Genomic DNA, 18,693 nt, shown 5'->3' with positions numbered 1-18,693 from the left:
TTGTAAATATTTTTGTCCACCCTAAGCGTGGAAGGGTATACTCAGATGTGAGTCCCTTGCTCATTGCACCATCAGGATTCAAGCAAGCCGGGCCGAAGACGGCTGAAATGCCAGAAACCGGTCCCCGGTAGCTTGTTTCCTTCCCAGTGTAAGAATTGGCTTTTGTAGTTTGGTTTGCCCTGTTCCCATCATGCACTGGGACAGGAACAGACTAATTTGCATACAGCCAGGTTCTGAAACTGGGATGGTGCAGTGAGCTAAAAAACGGTGTTGGATCTAGCCCTGATCTCTTGACTGGGTGAGAGTATTCTGTTTAATTCAGAGACTCTGTCCCTCACCACCCCTTTTTGTAAATATTTTTGTCCACCCTAAGCGTGGAAGGGTATACTCAGATGTGAGTCCCTTGCTCATTGCACCATCAGGATTCAAGCAAGCCGGGCCGAAGACGGCTGAAATGCCAGAAACCGGTCCCCGGTAGCTTGTTTCCTTCCCAGTGTAAGAATTGGCTTTTGTAGTTTGGTTTGCCCTGTTCCCATCATGCACTGGGACAGGAACAGACTAATTTGCATACAGCCAGGTTCTGAAACTGGGATGGTGCAGTGAGCTAAAAAACGGTGTTGGATCTAGCCCTGATCTCTTGACTGGGTGAGAGTATTCTGTTTAATTCAGAGACTCTGTCCCTCACCACCCCTTTTTGTAAATATTTTTGTCCACCCTAAGCGTGGAAGGGTATACTCAGATGTGAGTCCCTTGCTCATTGCACCATCAGGATTCAAGCAAGCCGGGCCGAAGACGGCTGAAATGCCAGAAACCGGTCCCCGGTAGCTTGTTTCCTTCCCAGTGTAAGAATTGGCTTTTGTAGTTTGGTTTGCCCTGTTCCCATCATGCACTGGGACAGGAACAGACTAATTTGCATACAGCCAGGTTCTGAAACTGGGATGGTGCAGTGAGCTAAAAAACGGTGTTGGATCTAGCCCTGATCTCTTGACTGGGTGAGAGTATTCTGTTTAATTCAGAGACTCTGTCCCTCACCACCCCTTTTTGTAAATATTTTTGTCCACCCTAAGCGTGGAAGGGTATACTCAGATGTGAGTCCCTTGCTCATTGCACCATCAGGATTCAAGCAAGCCGGGCCGAAGACGGCTGAAATGCCAGAAACCGGTCCCCGGTAGCTTGTTTCCTTCCCAGTGTAAGAATTGGCTTTTGTAGTTTGGTTTGCCCTGTTCCCATCATGCACTGGGACAGGAACAGACTAATTTGCATACAGCCAGGTTCTGAAACTGGGATGGTGCAGTGAGCTAAAAAACGGTGTTGGATCTAGCCCTGATCTCTTGACTGGGTGAGAGTATTCTGTTTAATTCAGAGACTCTGTCCCTCACCACCCCTTTTTGTAAATATTTTTGTCCACCCTAAGCGTGGAAGGGTATACTCAGATGTGAGTCCCTTGCTCATTGCACCATCAGGATTCAAGCAAGCCGGGCCGAAGACGGCTGAAATGCCAGAAACCGGTCCCCGGTAGCTTGTTTCCTTCCCAGTGTAAGAATTGGCTTTTGTAGTTTGGTTTGCCCTGTTCCCATCATGCACTGGGACAGGAACAGACTAATTTGCATACAGCCAGGTTCTGAAACTGGGATGGTGCAGTGAGCTAAAAAACGGTGTTGGATCTAGCCCTGATCTCTTGACTGGGTGAGAGTATTCTGTTTAATTCAGAGACTCTGTCCCTCACCACCCCTTTTTGTAAATATTTTTGTCCACCCTAAGCGTGGAAGGGTATACTCAGATGTGAGTCCCTTGCTCATTGCACCATCAGGATTCAAGCAAGCCGGGCCGAAGACGGCTGAAATGCCAGAAACCGGTCCCCGGTAGCTTGTTTCCTTCCCAGTGTAAGAATTGGCTTTTGTAGTTTGGTTTGCCCTGTTCCCATCATGCACTGGGACAGGAACAGACTAATTTGCATACAGCCAGGTTCTGAAACTGGGATGGTGCAGTGAGCTAAAAAACGGTGTTGGATCTAGCCCTGATCTCTTGACTGGGTGAGAGTATTCTGTTTAATTCAGAGACTCTGTCCCTCACCACCCCTTTTTGTAAATATTTTTGTCCACCCTAAGCGTGGAAGGGTATACTCAGATGTGAGTCCCTTGCTCATTGCACCATCAGGATTCAAGCAAGCCGGGCCGAAGACGGCTGAAATGCCAGAAACCGGTCCCCGGTAGCTTGTTTCCTTCCCAGTGTAAGAATTGGCTTTTGTAGTTTGGTTTGCCCTGTTCCCATCATGCACTGGGACAGGAACAGACTAATTTGCATACAGCCAGGTTCTGAAACTGGGATGGTGCAGTGAGCTAAAAAACGGTGTTGGATCTAGCCCTGATCTCTTGACTGGGTGAGAGTATTCTGTTTAATTCAGAGACTCTGTCCCTCACCACCCCTTTTTGTAAATATTTTTGTCCACCCTAAGCGTGGAAGGGTATACTCAGATGTGAGTCCCTTGCTCATTGCACCATCAGGATTCAAGCAAGCCGGGCCGAAGACGGCTGAAATGCCAGAAACCGGTCCCCGGTAGCTTGTTTCCTTCCCAGTGTAAGAATTGGCTTTTGTAGTTTGGTTTGCCCTGTTCCCATCATGCACTGGGACAGGAACAGACTAATTTGCATACAGCCAGGTTCTGAAACTGGGATGGTGCAGTGAGCTAAAAAACGGTGTTGGATCTAGCCCTGATCTCTTGACTGGGTGAGAGTATTCTGTTTAATTCAGAGACTCTGTCCCTCACCACCCCTTTTTGTAAATATTTTTGTCCACCCTAAGCGTGGAAGGGTATACTCAGATGTGAGTCCCTTGCTCATTGCACCATCAGGATTCAAGCAAGCCGGGCCGAAGACGGCTGAAATGCCAGAAACCGGTCCCCGGTAGCTTGTTTCCTTCCCAGTGTAAGAATTGGCTTTTGTAGTTTGGTTTGCCCTGTTCCCATCATGCACTGGGACAGGAACAGACTAATTTGCATACAGCCAGGTTCTGAAACTGGGATGGTGCAGTGAGCTAAAAAACGGTGTTGGATCTAGCCCTGATCTCTTGACTGGGTGAGAGTATTCTGTTTAATTCAGAGACTCTGTCCCTCACCACCCCTTTTTGTAAATATTTTTGTCCACCCTAAGCGTGGAAGGGTATACTCAGATGTGAGTCCCTTGCTCATTGCACCATCAGGATTCAAGCAAGCCGGGCCGAAGACGGCTGAAATGCCAGAAACCGGTCCCCGGTAGCTTGTTTCCTTCCCAGTGTAAGAATTGGCTTTTGTAGTTTGGTTTGCCCTGTTCCCATCATGCACTGGGACAGGAACAGACTAATTTGCATACAGCCAGGTTCTGAAACTGGGATGGTGCAGTGAGCTAAAAAACGGTGTTGGATCTAGCCCTGATCTCTTGACTGGGTGAGAGTATTCTGTTTAATTCAGAGACTCTGTCCCTCACCACCCCTTTTTGTAAATATTTTTGTCCACCCTAAGCGTGGAAGGGTATACTCAGATGTGAGTCCCTTGCTCATTGCACCATCAGGATTCAAGCAAGCCGGGCCGAAGACGGCTGAAATGCCAGAAACCGGTCCCCGGTAGCTTGTTTCCTTCCCAGTGTAAGAATTGGCTTTTGTAGTTTGGTTTGCCCTGTTCCCATCATGCACTGGGACAGGAACAGACTAATTTGCATACAGCCAGGTTCTGAAACTGGGATGGTGCAGTGAGCTAAAAAACGGTGTTGGATCTAGCCCTGATCTCTTGACTGGGTGAGAGTATTCTGTTTAATTCAGAGACTCTGTCCCTCACCACCCCTTTTTGTAAATATTTTTGTCCACCCTAAGCGTGGAAGGGTATACTCAGATGTGAGTCCCTTGCTCATTGCACCATCAGGATTCAAGCAAGCCGGGCCGAAGACGGCTGAAATGCCAGAAACCGGTCCCCGGTAGCTTGTTTCCTTCCCAGTGTAAGAATTGGCTTTTGTAGTTTGGTTTGCCCTGTTCCCATCATGCACTGGGACAGGAACAGACTAATTTGCATACAGCCAGGTTCTGAAACTGGGATGGTGCAGTGAGCTAAAAAACGGTGTTGGATCTAGCCCTGATCTCTTGACTGGGTGAGAGTATTCTGTTTAATTCAGAGACTCTGTCCCTCACCACCCCTTTTTGTAAATATTTTTGTCCACCCTAAGCGTGGAAGGGTATACTCAGATGTGAGTCCCTTGCTCATTGCACCATCAGGATTCAAGCAAGCCGGGCCGAAGACGGCTGAAATGCCAGAAACCGGTCCCCGGTAGCTTGTTTCCTTCCCAGTGTAAGAATTGGCTTTTGTAGTTTGGTTTGCCCTGTTCCCATCATGCACTGGGACAGGAACAGACTAATTTGCATACAGCCAGGTTCTGAAACTGGGATGGTGCAGTGAGCTAAAAAACGGTGTTGGATCTAGCCCTGATCTCTTGACTGGGTGAGAGTATTCTGTTTAATTCAGAGACTCTGTCCCTCACCACCCCTTTTTGTAAATATTTTTGTCCACCCTAAGCGTGGAAGGGTATACTCAGATGTGAGTCCCTTGCTCATTGCACCATCAGGATTCAAGCAAGCCGGGCCGAAGACGGCTGAAATGCCAGAAACCGGTCCCCGGTAGCTTGTTTCCTTCCCAGTGTAAGAATTGGCTTTTGTAGTTTGGTTTGCCCTGTTCCCATCATGCACTGGGACAGGAACAGACTAATTTGCATACAGCCAGGTTCTGAAACTGGGATGGTGCAGTGAGCTAAAAAACGGTGTTGGATCTAGCCCTGATCTCTTGACTGGGTGAGAGTATTCTGTTTAATTCAGAGACTCTGTCCCTCACCACCCCTTTTTGTAAATATTTTTGTCCACCCTAAGCGTGGAAGGGTATACTCAGATGTGAGTCCCTTGCTCATTGCACCATCAGGATTCAAGCAAGCCGGGCCGAAGACGGCTGAAATGCCAGAAACCGGTCCCCGGTAGCTTGTTTCCTTCCCAGTGTAAGAATTGGCTTTTGTAGTTTGGTTTGCCCTGTTCCCATCATGCACTGGGACAGGAACAGACTAATTTGCATACAGCCAGGTTCTGAAACTGGGATGGTGCAGTGAGCTAAAAAACGGTGTTGGATCTAGCCCTGATCTCTTGACTGGGTGAGAGTATTCTGTTTAATTCAGAGACTCTGTCCCTCACCACCCCTTTTTGTAAATATTTTTGTCCACCCTAAGCGTGGAAGGGTATACTCAGATGTGAGTCCCTTGCTCATTGCACCATCAGGATTCAAGCAAGCCGGGCCGAAGACGGCTGAAATGCCAGAAACCGGTCCCCGGTAGCTTGTTTCCTTCCCAGTGTAAGAATTGGCTTTTGTAGTTTGGTTTGCCCTGTTCCCATCATGCACTGGGACAGGAACAGACTAATTTGCATACAGCCAGGTTCTGAAACTGGGATGGTGCAGTGAGCTAAAAAACGGTGTTGGATCTAGCCCTGATCTCTTGACTGGGTGAGAGTATTCTGTTTAATTCAGAGACTCTGTCCCTCACCACCCCTTTTTGTAAATATCAGATAGAACAAGAGCGCACGTTTTGGGTCCAGACAGTGGAGCCTCTCTTCCTCTTTTGAAGGATGCAGTGGCGGAAAGAAGGTGGGCAACGGGTCTGTAAAACCACCTTGTCGGGATGAACAGAAAGGAAAGGAGGTTTAGAAGAAAGAGCCTGGATCTCACTCACTCTTCTGGCAGAGGTGATAGCTACCAGGAAAGCCGTCTTTAGAGTGAGAAGACGTAATGGACAGTTATGAAGGGGCTCAAAGGGAGTGCACATCAGAAAGGTCAAGACAAGTCCCATTGAGGCATTATGAAAGGCACAGGAGGAAACGTGTGTGTAATGCCCTTGAGGAAACGGTTCACAACCAGGGACTTAAAAAGAGAAGGCTGATCTGGAAGCCATAGAAAGGCGGAGATGGCCGAAAGATAACCTTTGATAGTGCCCAGAGCAGAGCTCTGATGGCTCAAAGAAAGAAGGAATAGAAGAACCTCAGAAAGAGGGGCAGAAAGGGGATCCACAGCCTTCGCTGTTCACCATGCCACAAACTTGTTCCACCTGCAGTCGCATAGCGTCTTAGTGGAAGGACGACTGGCTGCCAGAATGACATCACATACTTCGAGAGGAACATCAAAAGGTGTCAACTGTCACTGCTCAATCTCCACGTGTGCAGGTGGAGGCTGGACAGGTTCGGGTGGAGGACCGTCTTCTGCTGCTGCGACAGAAGATCCTCCCGAAGAGGCAGTCATATAGGGGGATCGATCGCCATGCTGAGTAGCTTGGGATACCAGTATCTTCGCGCCCAATCCTGAGCCACAAGGATGACTTGGTCACGCGGAATCTTCTTCAGCACTCTGGGCAGAAGGCGGAAAGGCGTACAACAGACCGCAGCACCACTCGCGACGAAAAGCATCGTCGAGCGCGTGCCGCCTTGGAAATTCCAAAGCGCAGAACCGATGACATTGCCTGTTCGAAGAGATCTAACCAAGTCTCTCCCCACTGCAGAAAGAGACCTTGTGCCAAGCCTGAGTTCAGACGCCATTCGTGATCCATCATGCACCGGCGGCTGAGTTTGTCCGCCCTGGCATTCAGAGAGCCTGCGAGGTGTTGAGCCACCAAGGGATTGTCTTAATGTTGCAGCCATGTCCAGAGGCGCAGAGCCTCCTGACATAGTATCCACGATCCCACCCCGCCCTGTTTGTTGCAAAAAGCACATGGCGGTGGTGTTGTCCGTGAACACCTGCACCACACATTCCTGGACAGAGGGAAGGAATGCTTTCAGTGCAAGTCGGATCGCCCGAAGCTCCAAAAGGTTGATATGGAGCCGGGACTCCGCCAGAGACCAGAGGCCTCTGATCTCCGCCTCTCCCAAGTGGTTGCTCCATCCCAGGAGGGATGCATCCGTCACCACTGTGTGCTCCCGGTTAAAGGAGGGAGAGGGATCTGCCATTGACCCAATCGCGATTCGTGAGCTACCACTGCAATTGTCGTGCAGTGCCTTCTGAGATCTGGACGTGATAGGACAGGTTGCCCTGATGCTGTGCCCACTGGAACTTCAGGTCCCACTGCAGAGCCTGCATATGCCATCTGGCATGTTTTACTAGCAGGATGCAGGAGGCCATCAGGCCCAGGAGAAGGAGGGCCATCCTGACTGAAACCCGGGATAGAGGTTGAAAGATCGGAATCATAGCCTGAATATCCCAGACTCGCTGCTCGGGAGGATAAACCCGAAACTGCTTCAAATCCAGTACCGCTCCGATGAAGGGGAGCTTCTGAGAGGGACTCAGGCACGTTGATGGAGAACCCCAGCAAATACAGGAAGTCAGCCGTAGTCTGGAGGTGGGAAACGACTGCATGGGGCGAGCCCACCTTCAACAGTCAGTCGTCGAGATAGGGGAAGACTGAAACCCCTGTTCTGCGCAGGTGAGCTGCGACCACCACCATCACTTTCGTGAACACCCAAGGAGCACTGGTAAGGCCCAAGGGGAGCACGGCAAACTGAAAATGCTCCTGGCCTGCCGTACACCGCAGGTAACGCCGGTGGTCCAGCAGGACGGGTGTATGAAAATACGCGTCCTGCAAGTCCAACGCTACCATAGAGTCTCCAGGGTCGAAGGCAGCCAAGACCTGAGCCAGATTCAACATCTTGAACTTCTCCTTCTGGAGGAAGCGACTGACGTTCCTGAGGTCCAAGATGGGGTGCAGCCCCTCTTTCTCCTTCTTGGGGACGAGAAAGTAGTGGGAATAACAAATACATCCTACTTCGGACGATTTGCAGCACCCACCTGTCCGAAGAGACAGAACGCCAGAGGGGGAGGTGATGTTGAATCCTGCCGCCCACCGGCGTGGGGTGCACCCCAAAGCTTGGACTAGGAAGGTTTGAGGCAGATGCTGCGGGAGTGGAGGTGGACTAACCTGCACGCTGGCCCCCTGTGCCGACACCACGGCCACCGCGGCCACGCTGAGGTTGGTTCTGTGCAGGCTTCTGGGTGAACGAACGTGTAGGGGCGCCCCTTCCGTGGCCACGAAAGGAATGAAAAGCAGACGTGGCTGGGCGCATGGTGGAGAGACCCAAGGACTTGGCTGTAGCCCAAGAGTTCTTAAAATGCTCCAGCGCACTGTCTGCCTTATCGCCAAACAGGCGAGTACCATCAAAGGGCATGTCCATGAGTGAACTCTGAACATCCCCTGAAAACCCCGTGGACCGCAGCCAGGCATGGTGACGTAGGGCCACTGTCGTGGAGATCACCCTACCCAGAAAGTCTGCGGTGTCCAGCCCACACCGGATGGCGAACTTTGCGGCATCTTTCCCCTTCACAACAGCTTGGGAAAGTACAGCCCGAACCTCCATCGGACACTGGGGCAGCGCCTGCACCACTGTGTCTCACACAGCGTGAGTAGCAGCCCAAGAGGCATGCGGTGTTGACTGACCGCAGCCCCAAGCTGGCAGAGGAAAACAATTTCTTGTCAAACTGCTCCAGCTTCTTTAATTCCTTATCTGGCGGGCGGTAAGGAATGCGCTTTTGGAAGTGGAGGCCTGGATGACCAGACTCTCCGGAGTTGGATGGTTCGTTAAAAAGGGAGGGTCACCCGGTGCAGGGTGATGACGCCTGGCCACGTTCTCATCCACAGGAACCCCTGTGGCTGGTATAGACCAGGTGCCCATCAAAACATCCGTTAACGCCTCATTGAATGGAAGCAGAGGCACCATAGAACTTGCCGCCGGCAGAAAAACTTCAGTGAAGAGGTTGGTTTTGAGAGTGATAGTAGGCAGATCAAGGTCAAGGGCCTCAGCTGCTCTACGAAGCACCACAGTATATGTGGCGCCCTCCTCCATGACTGCAGGAGGAGACAGCAACCAGGCTCAGAAGAGAGGTCAAGGCCACCTGCATCCTCCAACTCCTCCGCCCACTCCTGTTCAGACTCGCTCTGCCGTGCAAGAGGGTCCTCAGAACCCTCCCAGTCATCCCCCTCCTCCACCGCCCGAGGCACAGGCTGCTGCGGCGGGGGAGGGACAGGGGAATACAAATGGTCCAATGGCGCCGATCCGGCTCCATGTCCTAATTAGGGTCTCAACCCGGAGCAAAACTGTCCGGAAACCCGGGCAAGGGCGGAGGTGGGACAAACGGGACCCATTGTGGCACCTGGAACGGAGCCATGGGAGGTGCAGGGGCTAAACCCGCCAGCGGAGGACCCTGCGGCGTCGGGGCCGCGGGCGGAGGACCTTGCGGTGCCAGGGCCGGAGACGCCGGCAAGCAAGGGCCCTCAGCTGGGACCGCGTGGCCCGAGGCCTAAAAAGGCGGTCCATGGCAAGAAATTCTAGCACCTGGGCTGGAGTCGCTGATGGACCCGGATAAGGTGGGTAGGCCGGGGGACTCACAGGCTCCAACGGAGCCGTGGAGGAAGTACCCTGGCCTCCTCGTCACGTCTGGAGACCGACGGGGGGACATCGGAGAGCGCAAACGCTTCTTTGACTTTTTCTTATGACGTCTCTTTTCCTTTTCAGAGTGTGAAGACTTCGACCCCAAAGAGTGATGGTGATGGCTTTTCGGTCGGTCCCTCGATCGAGCCCTGGACCTCTAACAGCACGAAGACGACTCCGAGCCTCCAGCAGCTTTCAGGACCGCTCCCGCAAAGCCTTCGGAGCCATGACCAGACAGTCGGAACATGACTGGGGGTCATGGTCGCGCTCCAGACAGTAGAGACAGACGCCATGGGGGTCGGCCACCGACATTGTACGGCGACAGGCCCCGCAGGATTTAAACCCAGCCATCCCTACGCAGCACCAGGAGTCAAAGACTCAAAAGAAGTAGAGACAAAAGTCTCAAAAAATGTAGTCAAAAAGTGAATAGGGTACGTGCTCTAACCGGATCTGCGCTTGCTGGCGCGGAAAAAGAAAGAACTGACTTCAGTGGGCATGGGTGGCGCCTAAGTAGTCTGCGTGACGTCATCTCTTCGCTTACGACGCCAGCGACGCATGAAGAGCCGCACGACGCCACCTACCGACGCGCAGGGGTACTGCTGACAAAAAACTTTCCGGATCCAGTCTGACGCCTGGGGATATTCTAAGGCAAGGAATCTTTCACTAACATGTCTCTTTCAGATTACTCCATTAACCTTACCTGGGGAACCTCCAGCCTGATTCCGATGACTATCTCTTCACTTTCATATGTGTCTTTCTCTATCATCCAGGACCTGCATTACTCTCATCCTGCTTCACTTCTCCATTCCATACAGAATTTCTTACTTTTCCCTGTGCTTTTTCTCTCTATTTTAATCTTTTCCTCAGGCTGTAACTCTTCTCTTATTTTTTCAGCTCCCTTTCTGTCACTGACGTTGGCCTAGTCCTCCTTCCTACAACCCTGGTATCACTCACCTCTTCTGCCATCAGAGCCCCAACAGCACTCATCTATTTATTCTGCATTTTCCCGATGGTTTGTAAATTGTTGTTCTTCCATGAATTGTTAAGTACCATACCCTAATCATGGTTCTCCTATATTGTTCTTGGTAAATCTTCTGGTATAGTGCATTACAAAAATGTGTAAAAGCAACATTAAATAGAGAAATAAGCTTTGAGGTACATCCTACCCATTTTTTGACAGCTGACAAAGATCTGAAAGCTGCTCTGTGTCCAAAGCCCGACACACCAGTGGGCAAACCCATAACTAGTATTCGGGCAGCTCAGACTCATCCAAAGTGCCAGGTCTTGAGGCTCTTCCTGAATGCTTGCAGTGTGGGGGTTTGTCTGATGCTGAAGGGGAGTTTGTTCCAGGTCTTGGCCACGATGTAGGAGAATGCTGTTCCTCCCATTCTGGCTCTGCGGATGCGAGGGATTTCGGCCAGGGCAAGGTCGGTGGAGGAGAGGTTTCTTTTAGTGGCGTAGAAGCCGATTCTTTCGTTGAGGTATTAGAGTCCGGTGTTGTGGAGGGATTTGTAGGCGTGTGTGTTAGCAGCTTGAAAGTCACTCTTTTCGACGGGGAGCCAGTTGCGGTCTCGTAGGTGCTGGGTGATGTGGTTTTGTCATGGGATGAGGAGGATGAGTCCGGCTGTGGCGTTTCTGGATGGTTTGGAGTTTGTGGAGTAGAGATTTGTTGATTCCGGCATAGAGGGTGTGGGGTGACGGTCTTTCTGGATTCGGGAGGATCCATCCAAAGGTTTTGCGGAGTATGCAGAGGGTATTGAAGCACGTGGAAGATATGGCTTTGATCTGTCGGTTCATGGTGAGGGAGGAGTTGAGTATGATGCCGATGTTGCTGGCGTGGTCCATGGGTGTGGGAGGGTTGCCGAGAACGAGGGGGTCACCAGGTGGCATCCCATGTGGAGGGGGTGGATCCGAGGACGAGGACTTTCGTGGTGTATTATCTGTCAGAGTTCTGGCAGAGTGTTGCTAACTACAAAGTTTGAAGACTCCTTCAAGAAAGAGAAATGTGTCATATGCCAAACTAATTCAAACGAAAAGCTAAAATTAACTGCAGCTGGACAGAAGAAAGTTTGAGATGCTGCAGAAATACTGCAAGACGAAGTTTACAAAAGATTGAAACTGATGGGGGAAAAGGATCAAATATTTTATCCTTATAACAACAAGGGCTACAAATCGTATACAATGGAAAAAAGCTGGGGAAAAAATCATCAAAAAAATAGTAGAAACCAGAGAATCACAATAAGAATCTGAGTTTTCCGAAAAAGCAACGAGAACCAAACCCAATGCCTATCCACTTAGAAGGTCGATGGTTACCCCTCGTCCACCTCCAACAACGGTTCAGAATGCAGAGGATATTCAATGTGTTATCTGGGGTTTAGCCAGAACAAGGGCCAAAGGGTTTGACGAAAGAACAAAGTACAGAGTATGTGAGCCTCAAAGGGCAAACATGTTTTTATCAGCAGCTAGTTTCTTCCAAAATGACGTTTTCAGCCGAGCAGCTGATCTAAACAGCAAGGTGAATGTATTTGCAACAGATTTGTATGCCCACAAGTACGGCATGCCTGCATACATTCGAAAACATGAATGTACAATGAGCTTTCAGCAGCAACGTAGGTTTAAGGGCCAGTCCAATAACAGCTTTAACTATCCAATAACTGCTTTGATTGCGTATAAGGTGTTAAACCAGAGTCTCCTTTTTGTTCTCTAGTCCCATTTATGCCACACCCAGGCATACATGTTAAGTTGGAGGAAAAACACCTATGAGAGGGTCGGTTTAAAGGGACAGGGTAACAATGGCGGCTTTTGACATGAAAGAAATCAGCAATGGTAAAGATTGCACTAAACGTGTAAAGCCCACACAAGCTAAACAGGAAAAAAGATTCTTCTGTCTTCTATCTGACGTGAACCCACAGAAGCAGTGCCTACCTTTTTGTCATAGTCTCGATCCCACATGTCATTGATGGTACAGCCGGCACCACGCATCAGTACAGCTCCAGTGCCAAAAAGTGCCAGCATGCCCAAGTCAGGAAGGCAGCCAGATTCTGCTGCTAAGCCGATGCTCCAGGTGCAAGGTAAGTACAAAAGCCATGTACCTGCAATAGAAAGACACACAACAGATTGGTCAAAACTGTTATGATAACAGAGATAAAAGATATAAACCCAAATAATACTAAATAACACGTCTTCGGTAACTTTAATATGGACCCGATTTGTTGCCAGAGTTCCCCGGGACCAAGGCCTACTTCACACAAGGCTGTTACCCCAATTCACAAAGAGAAATGAGTCTAAAGGGGACACTTCCCTTTTCAAAATCGATTAGAACCCCAACTTGGGAGTCTGTAACAGACAAATAGCCTGCGGCTGAAATTACAGTTGAAAACCATTAATAAATAATCGAAGTTTGGAAGGAACAGCCCTTACACTATCCTTCCAAACTGCAATTCAGTATGAGTCAGTAACCTCATTATGCAATTTTGAAGAAAAAAACATTCTGAAACACAAAATGGGGTTATTACAATAGAAAAAGAGTGCAAACTCTGTGATTTTGCTAACTGTAAGGTTAAGAGTTCAAACCCCTTTGTACATCCTACCTTTATTTCAGTATGAGTTTGCTGTTCATTTTCCATTACTTAGGACTAGATACATTTTCACAAAAAATCACTAAAACAATAAAACTGTGTAAGAATTCAATGTAATTACACAATCAGTCATAAAATCATATTTTCTACAATTTGGATTGACAATCCAAAATAGTGATGTCTTGTGTTAGAGTCCTATAAAGTCATCAAAGATATCCTAGATGTGAAAGAATTCAAGTCTATTCAAAAGACCAGAGAGTTGGTAAGGTCTTCATCATTTGGAGTGGGTTGTGGTTAGTGCTTGCGACCAGGTCCTGCCAGGCACTGACTGATTTAGATTCCTGGAACCCCCTCTTTGAAGGGCAGATTTGATGACATTTTGAAAACAATAATGGATACCAAGACCAGACTGAAAGGAAAGATAGCTAGTGTGGTGAATGACGTGGGGATCCTGTGTGCTGATCTTTAAAAAATTCGCTGAAATGGTCAATAGCAACAAATTAATTTTAGCATCCCCAAAACCCACGGTGCTAGAAATGCAAACTCAGGTCAGAGCCATGGCTCTGTAAGTAAAGGAGTTACAATGCAGAAAGGAATACGAAGAACGGTGACTGTTAGAAATTGGGTTCCTGAGTGACTGGGGTACCAGCCCAGGTCAAGCAGTAACCATAATCCTAGTCATGGTAAGTCACAAACACACCCTAAATTAACCTGTGCTCACTCTCTGGTAGCTTAGCACAGAGTAGTCAGGCTTAACTTAAGAGGCAATGAGTAAAGTATTTGTGCAACACTTCAAACTGTAAAACAGTGAAGACACCACACAAAAAGATTCCAGACCACAAACGTAGCTTGTAATCTAATTAATAAAAAAAGACCAACATGACAAAAATCCAGTAGGTAGAACTTGAAATATTTCTTTTTTTTAAAGAATAGCTGTAAAGTAGCGGTTAGAAGCAGTAGGTACCTACTTGCAATATCTTTGCCCCCTGGACTAAGACAAAGTCAAAAGTTCAGGCCAACGGCGATGGAGCTGAGGTCGCATACAGAGACCCAGTGAGGCCCACTGAATAAAGGTACCTTGATCCAGGTTGTGGCAACATCAAAGATGCGGGGTGCAGCGAAACGATGCATCAATATTGATCCCCGCAGCAGAGGGAATGCGTCGATCTTCTCCTCGCAGTAGAGGAGATGCGTCGATTTTCTCCATACAGCAGCGGTGATGCGTCAGTTCCGAAGGCGATGCAGAGGTTCCGAAGGCAATGCAGCGATTGCGCTCCAGCACCAAAGGATGCACCAGTTCTGAAGGCGATGCGCTGGTTCTGTTCCCGCAGCAGAGGATGTATTGGTTCTGCTGGGGGCACACTTCCAAGGGTCCAGGAGTGCAGTGGCACCACTTGGCAGGGCAGACTCACAGATTGCAGAGTCCAGGCGCAGGAGCAGGATGGTTGTAAGCCTTTTTGAGCCTGAGAGTTCAGATCAGGAGACCAGCCAGCTCTCCTTTGGAGTCACTATGGGTTCAAGTGATGCAGGCCCAGTCCTTCAAACCCAAGCAAGAGATAACAGCAGGCAGCAGGGCAACATAGCAAAGCAGGAAGGAGTCCAGAAAGCAGCAGTCCAGCAGAGTGGCAGTCCTTTCAGCAGCACAGCAGTAGTTCTTCCTAGCAGAGTGGTCACAGGTCCAGATGTGGTGTGGTCTGAGGTCCAGTACTTATACCCAGTGATGCCTTTAAAGTGAGGGAGAAGTGCACATTATCCCTGCCCTTCCTGCCCTGCCTCCAGGCTCACTACAGAGGGTTAAGTGGAGAAGTGTGGCTCAGGGGTTAGAGGCGGCAGACCCGGAAGCTGAGATCGGCCCTGGACCAGGGTTCAATTCCCCGCCTCGGCGGGTCTTGGGCTAAAAAATTCCACGGACTCGATAATTCTCGCTCCGGTGCCTTCTCGACTCACGGGTTCACACTCTGCGACTCTGGGCAATAGCTTGCTTAATCTCCACAACGGCCCCTCGCGGCGGGATGCCTGGCTTTCACCTTGTGGATAACCTGCCGGGGTTATCTCACAGGGGAATACCAGGACGGGTTCCCTAAGCAAGCGCTTAGATACCGACCTCGGTCGGTGATTTGCGCTATATAAATACATGTACATTTACATTTACATTTACATTTAAGCAGCTCTCTGTGTGTAGACAGGACACAACCTATTGAAGTGCAAGTGAGGCTGTGCCCAACTCCTCCCTCCTACCCTGCCAGGATGGCCCATCACATCACACCTAAGTTCCCATTGTGTCTAGCTGTCTAGGAGGAATACACAAAGCCCAACTGTCAACTACCACAGACATGTGATCAGAGACAGGCTGCATACATCAAATGGCTAATGCATGAAAATGCAAACTTTCTAAAAGTACCATTTTCAGAATTACAATTTAAAATCCAACTTCACCAGAAGTTGTGATTTTTGATTGTGACTCCAGAAAAAACAAACTTGAATCAATTATACCTTCTCATTCGGAAATTATTCTTGTAAAATTAATAAGGCAATCCCAATGTTATCCTATGGGAAATATAGGCCTAGAAATAGGGAAAAATAAATGTAAGAGTTTTTAATTACCAAGACAGGTAAAACTTAAAAGTACACGCCCTACATTTTAAATACACTGTACCCTGCCCTTAGGCTGTCCATGGCCTACCTTATAGGGGACTTATATTTATTAAAAACGAAGGTTTGGCCCTGGCAAGAGGTTTAACTTGCCAGGAGGCTGACATGGCAGTGTAAACTGCACACACAGGCTCTGTAATGGCAGGGCTGAGAGATGTTTAAAGGGCTACTTAAGTGGGTGGCACAACCGGTGCTGCAGCCCACTAGTAGCATTTAATTTACAGGCCCTGGGCACATGTAGTGTACATTACTAGGGATTTATAAGTAAATTAAATATGCCATTTGTGGATAAGGCAATGTTACCACATTTTAGGGAAAGAGCACAAGCACTTTAGCGCTGGTAAGCAGTGGTAAAGTGCACAGAATCATAAGGCCAGCAAAAACAAAGTCAACAAAAACTGGAGGTCTGGAAGCAAAAAGTCAGAGGAAACTGCACCAAACATGCAAGGTCTAATAGTAACCTTGCAGAAATAACGTGCACAGCATAGGGGTACCTGGGAAGTAGGAGGGCCCTCGGGCAGATGAGTTTGTTGTGCAGTGATAGTAACAGCATGTATTCAAGGGAACATCCCTACAACATTTTGTGATAGAACATGCACAAAGAGCACCAGGTGAGTACAGTCGCCATTAACGCCCACTATCCACTTATCGAAAAACGCCTGAACAAATGCAGCCGAGATTGAATCCTTGCTAAGGCATATAAGCATGGTTCATAGGATTATGAGAACTCTTGGGCGCAGATACTCCTGAATTTTATGAGTTTGATACACTGGCAAAGCAGAGGTTATCTACACGTTATAAAATGCCTTTGGACACAGTATTGTTTCGCTGTTCCCCATGAGGCTCAGGGTAATAACAAAGGGCAAAATGCATATCTTTGCTTCCCCGGATGATGCTATATCCTGACTAGAGATCTAAGGCATCTCCTGTCCTTCTGATTTCATGGAGATTACATGACCCAGGAGATTACACAACGCCGGCGGATGGCAAAAATAAAGTGAGCACCAGAATAACGAAGGTTAGGCAGCGGAAGAACAAGCGTGTTTGGTTGAAGACGATCCTAGCTACAGGACTTGCTGCTTATCTACTTCTGACTACCAAGGGCACCTTAGATCATGGAGGTGCAGAGGGGTGTTTCTCCTGCAGGAGCCAAGGGCTCATGGTTCACATCTGACCCTGATGAGAACCAAACTTCCCACCTGATTCTGTACTGGGACACTTTCTTTGTTGATAGTAAGATCAATGTGAGGTACTAGTATGAGTGCGCAGTCTTGAGTACATAGGCGTGTGTGGGTAGTATGAGATGGCTTAAGTGATATGTTCAGAAATGGGGGGGTGGGAAGTTCTGGGCGAGGTGATAGAGGGTGATAGCTGTGATATTAAATTGACCAGGCTAGTATACTTGTCTGCATACTGATGTTTCTTTTGTTTTATATTTTTGTATCCCCTTCGTTTTCTCTTGTGTGCTTGATGCTGCCAGTGAAGCATGGGATATTCCAATCACTGAGCTTGTTAATACAGAGTGGTGAGGTAGTTACTCAAACCTCAGCTGGGACAAATGGATAGGTAGCTGGGAGCTAAGGAGGCAGAAGTAATAGGAGTCTCCATATTACCAGAGTGTGGTCAATAAAATGGGGCCACTTGTATGTAACGAGCAGTGGTAGTTAGCCATGGACTGCTGCATGATAGAGTGGGTTAAAACTAACACATGGGGACACAGAATAACTGCATTAAGTTGAAAATGTGGGGATTGGGTATGCCATGTTAACGTCATAGGGTCATTAAGCATTTGCAGCAGAGGAAGATGCACAGCTCCTTCATACAGAAAACACATTTAGTTCAAACAGAATTACAGAAATACAGAAATAGCGAATTAAGTGGGAGGTCGGTTATACTGCACCACGTATTCTATGTTTGCAAGAGGCATTCTGGTATGGATTTCCCCTGGTGTTGCATATGAGGTGAGAGCACACATACTGATCTAATGGGGTGGTATGAGACATTGTTACGAGCAATGCACGGCGATCGGTTAGCACCAACACACTTGTATGCCCCCAACATGAATTAGACCCAGTACCTGGAGGGCGCACATTGCGTTCTAGGCAAGGATTACAAAACAGTAATGGATGTGTACAGAGACAGATCTACTCTGCCACTTCAAGGGGCGGTATGCAGGGTGTCTTGTCAACAATCAATGGAGTGGACAAAACAGTGGGGACTGGTAAAAGCTCCATCGAGTTCTCTTATACCGCCCTGGTGCACGTGGTATACACTGGGCTAGATATGTTCTAGACCAGACTAAAAATACGCTATGGGGCTGAACACTCTGAATATTTATGTTGCACACTCCCAGATCACAACCCCTTGTTCCTCACATTGGGTCTGACTGGAATTCGATTATGCATCCCCACATGGAGATTAAGGGTACATGCTCTGTTATACCTGGGCTTTCGCACTAAGTTAGGCACCTCCAAACATAATTTCTTTAGAGAGGATGAGAGGTCTGACGCTGATCATTCTGTACTCTCAGAAGCATACAAGGTGGTAATGTGTGGTGTCTCCCTAGGAAAAAAAGAGAAAATTCTCTGTTTCTAGAGCTTAAAGCTCAGGTCAGCACAGTATGTCCCAACCTGTTACCGGACAGTGCATGTCCTACTAGAAGACCCCTCACTCACCAACCTAGTTGGTGACATGCTTCATCATCGGGGTCCCACCCCATAGGCCGAGTGCCCACAGGGTGTGCTGCGACACCTGATTACAGTGGAGCGGGTTTCTTTTTCTTTTATATGTGCATAAAAATTACAGTGACAAGTGTGTTAAAAAGGGCCAAAACTACTCACTTCAAGACTTTATTCTTGAGTGCTCGGACCCCTATAAAAACAGTGTGGCACCGTGCCTAATTAGGTAGGCTTTGGTGTCTCAAAATGTGTAATGCGTTAAAAATAGCGTAGTGTGCTATGTGAGTATTACAAGAAAAATTTATAATAAGGTCTACATG

The 18,693-nt window shown here is 48.5% G+C and overlaps 1 protein-coding gene across 1 annotated transcript in view; it reads right to left on the bottom strand.

The window, feature by feature from the left end:
* COQ2 (coenzyme Q2, polyprenyltransferase) overlaps nt 1-18,693 on the bottom strand; it is a 407,280-nt gene that overhangs the window by 294,142 nt on the left and 94,445 nt on the right. Inside the window, exon 3 of the mRNA XM_086961980.1 lies at nt 12,391-12,557. Within this exon, the coding sequence (XP_086818106.1) occupies nt 12,391-12,557 (167 nt within the window). The remainder of the gene's footprint in view (nt 1-12,390; nt 12,558-18,693) is intronic.

The sequence above is a fragment of the Lissotriton vulgaris genome, chromosome 3_1 (genome assembly GCF_964263255.1).
Source record: "Lissotriton vulgaris chromosome 3_1, aLisVul1.2, whole genome shotgun sequence".
Lineage (NCBI taxonomy): Eukaryota > Metazoa > Chordata > Amphibia > Caudata > Salamandridae > Lissotriton > Lissotriton vulgaris.
The sequence above is the reverse complement of the archived record's forward strand: the minus strand, read 5'-3'. Positions and strand labels throughout refer to the sequence as shown.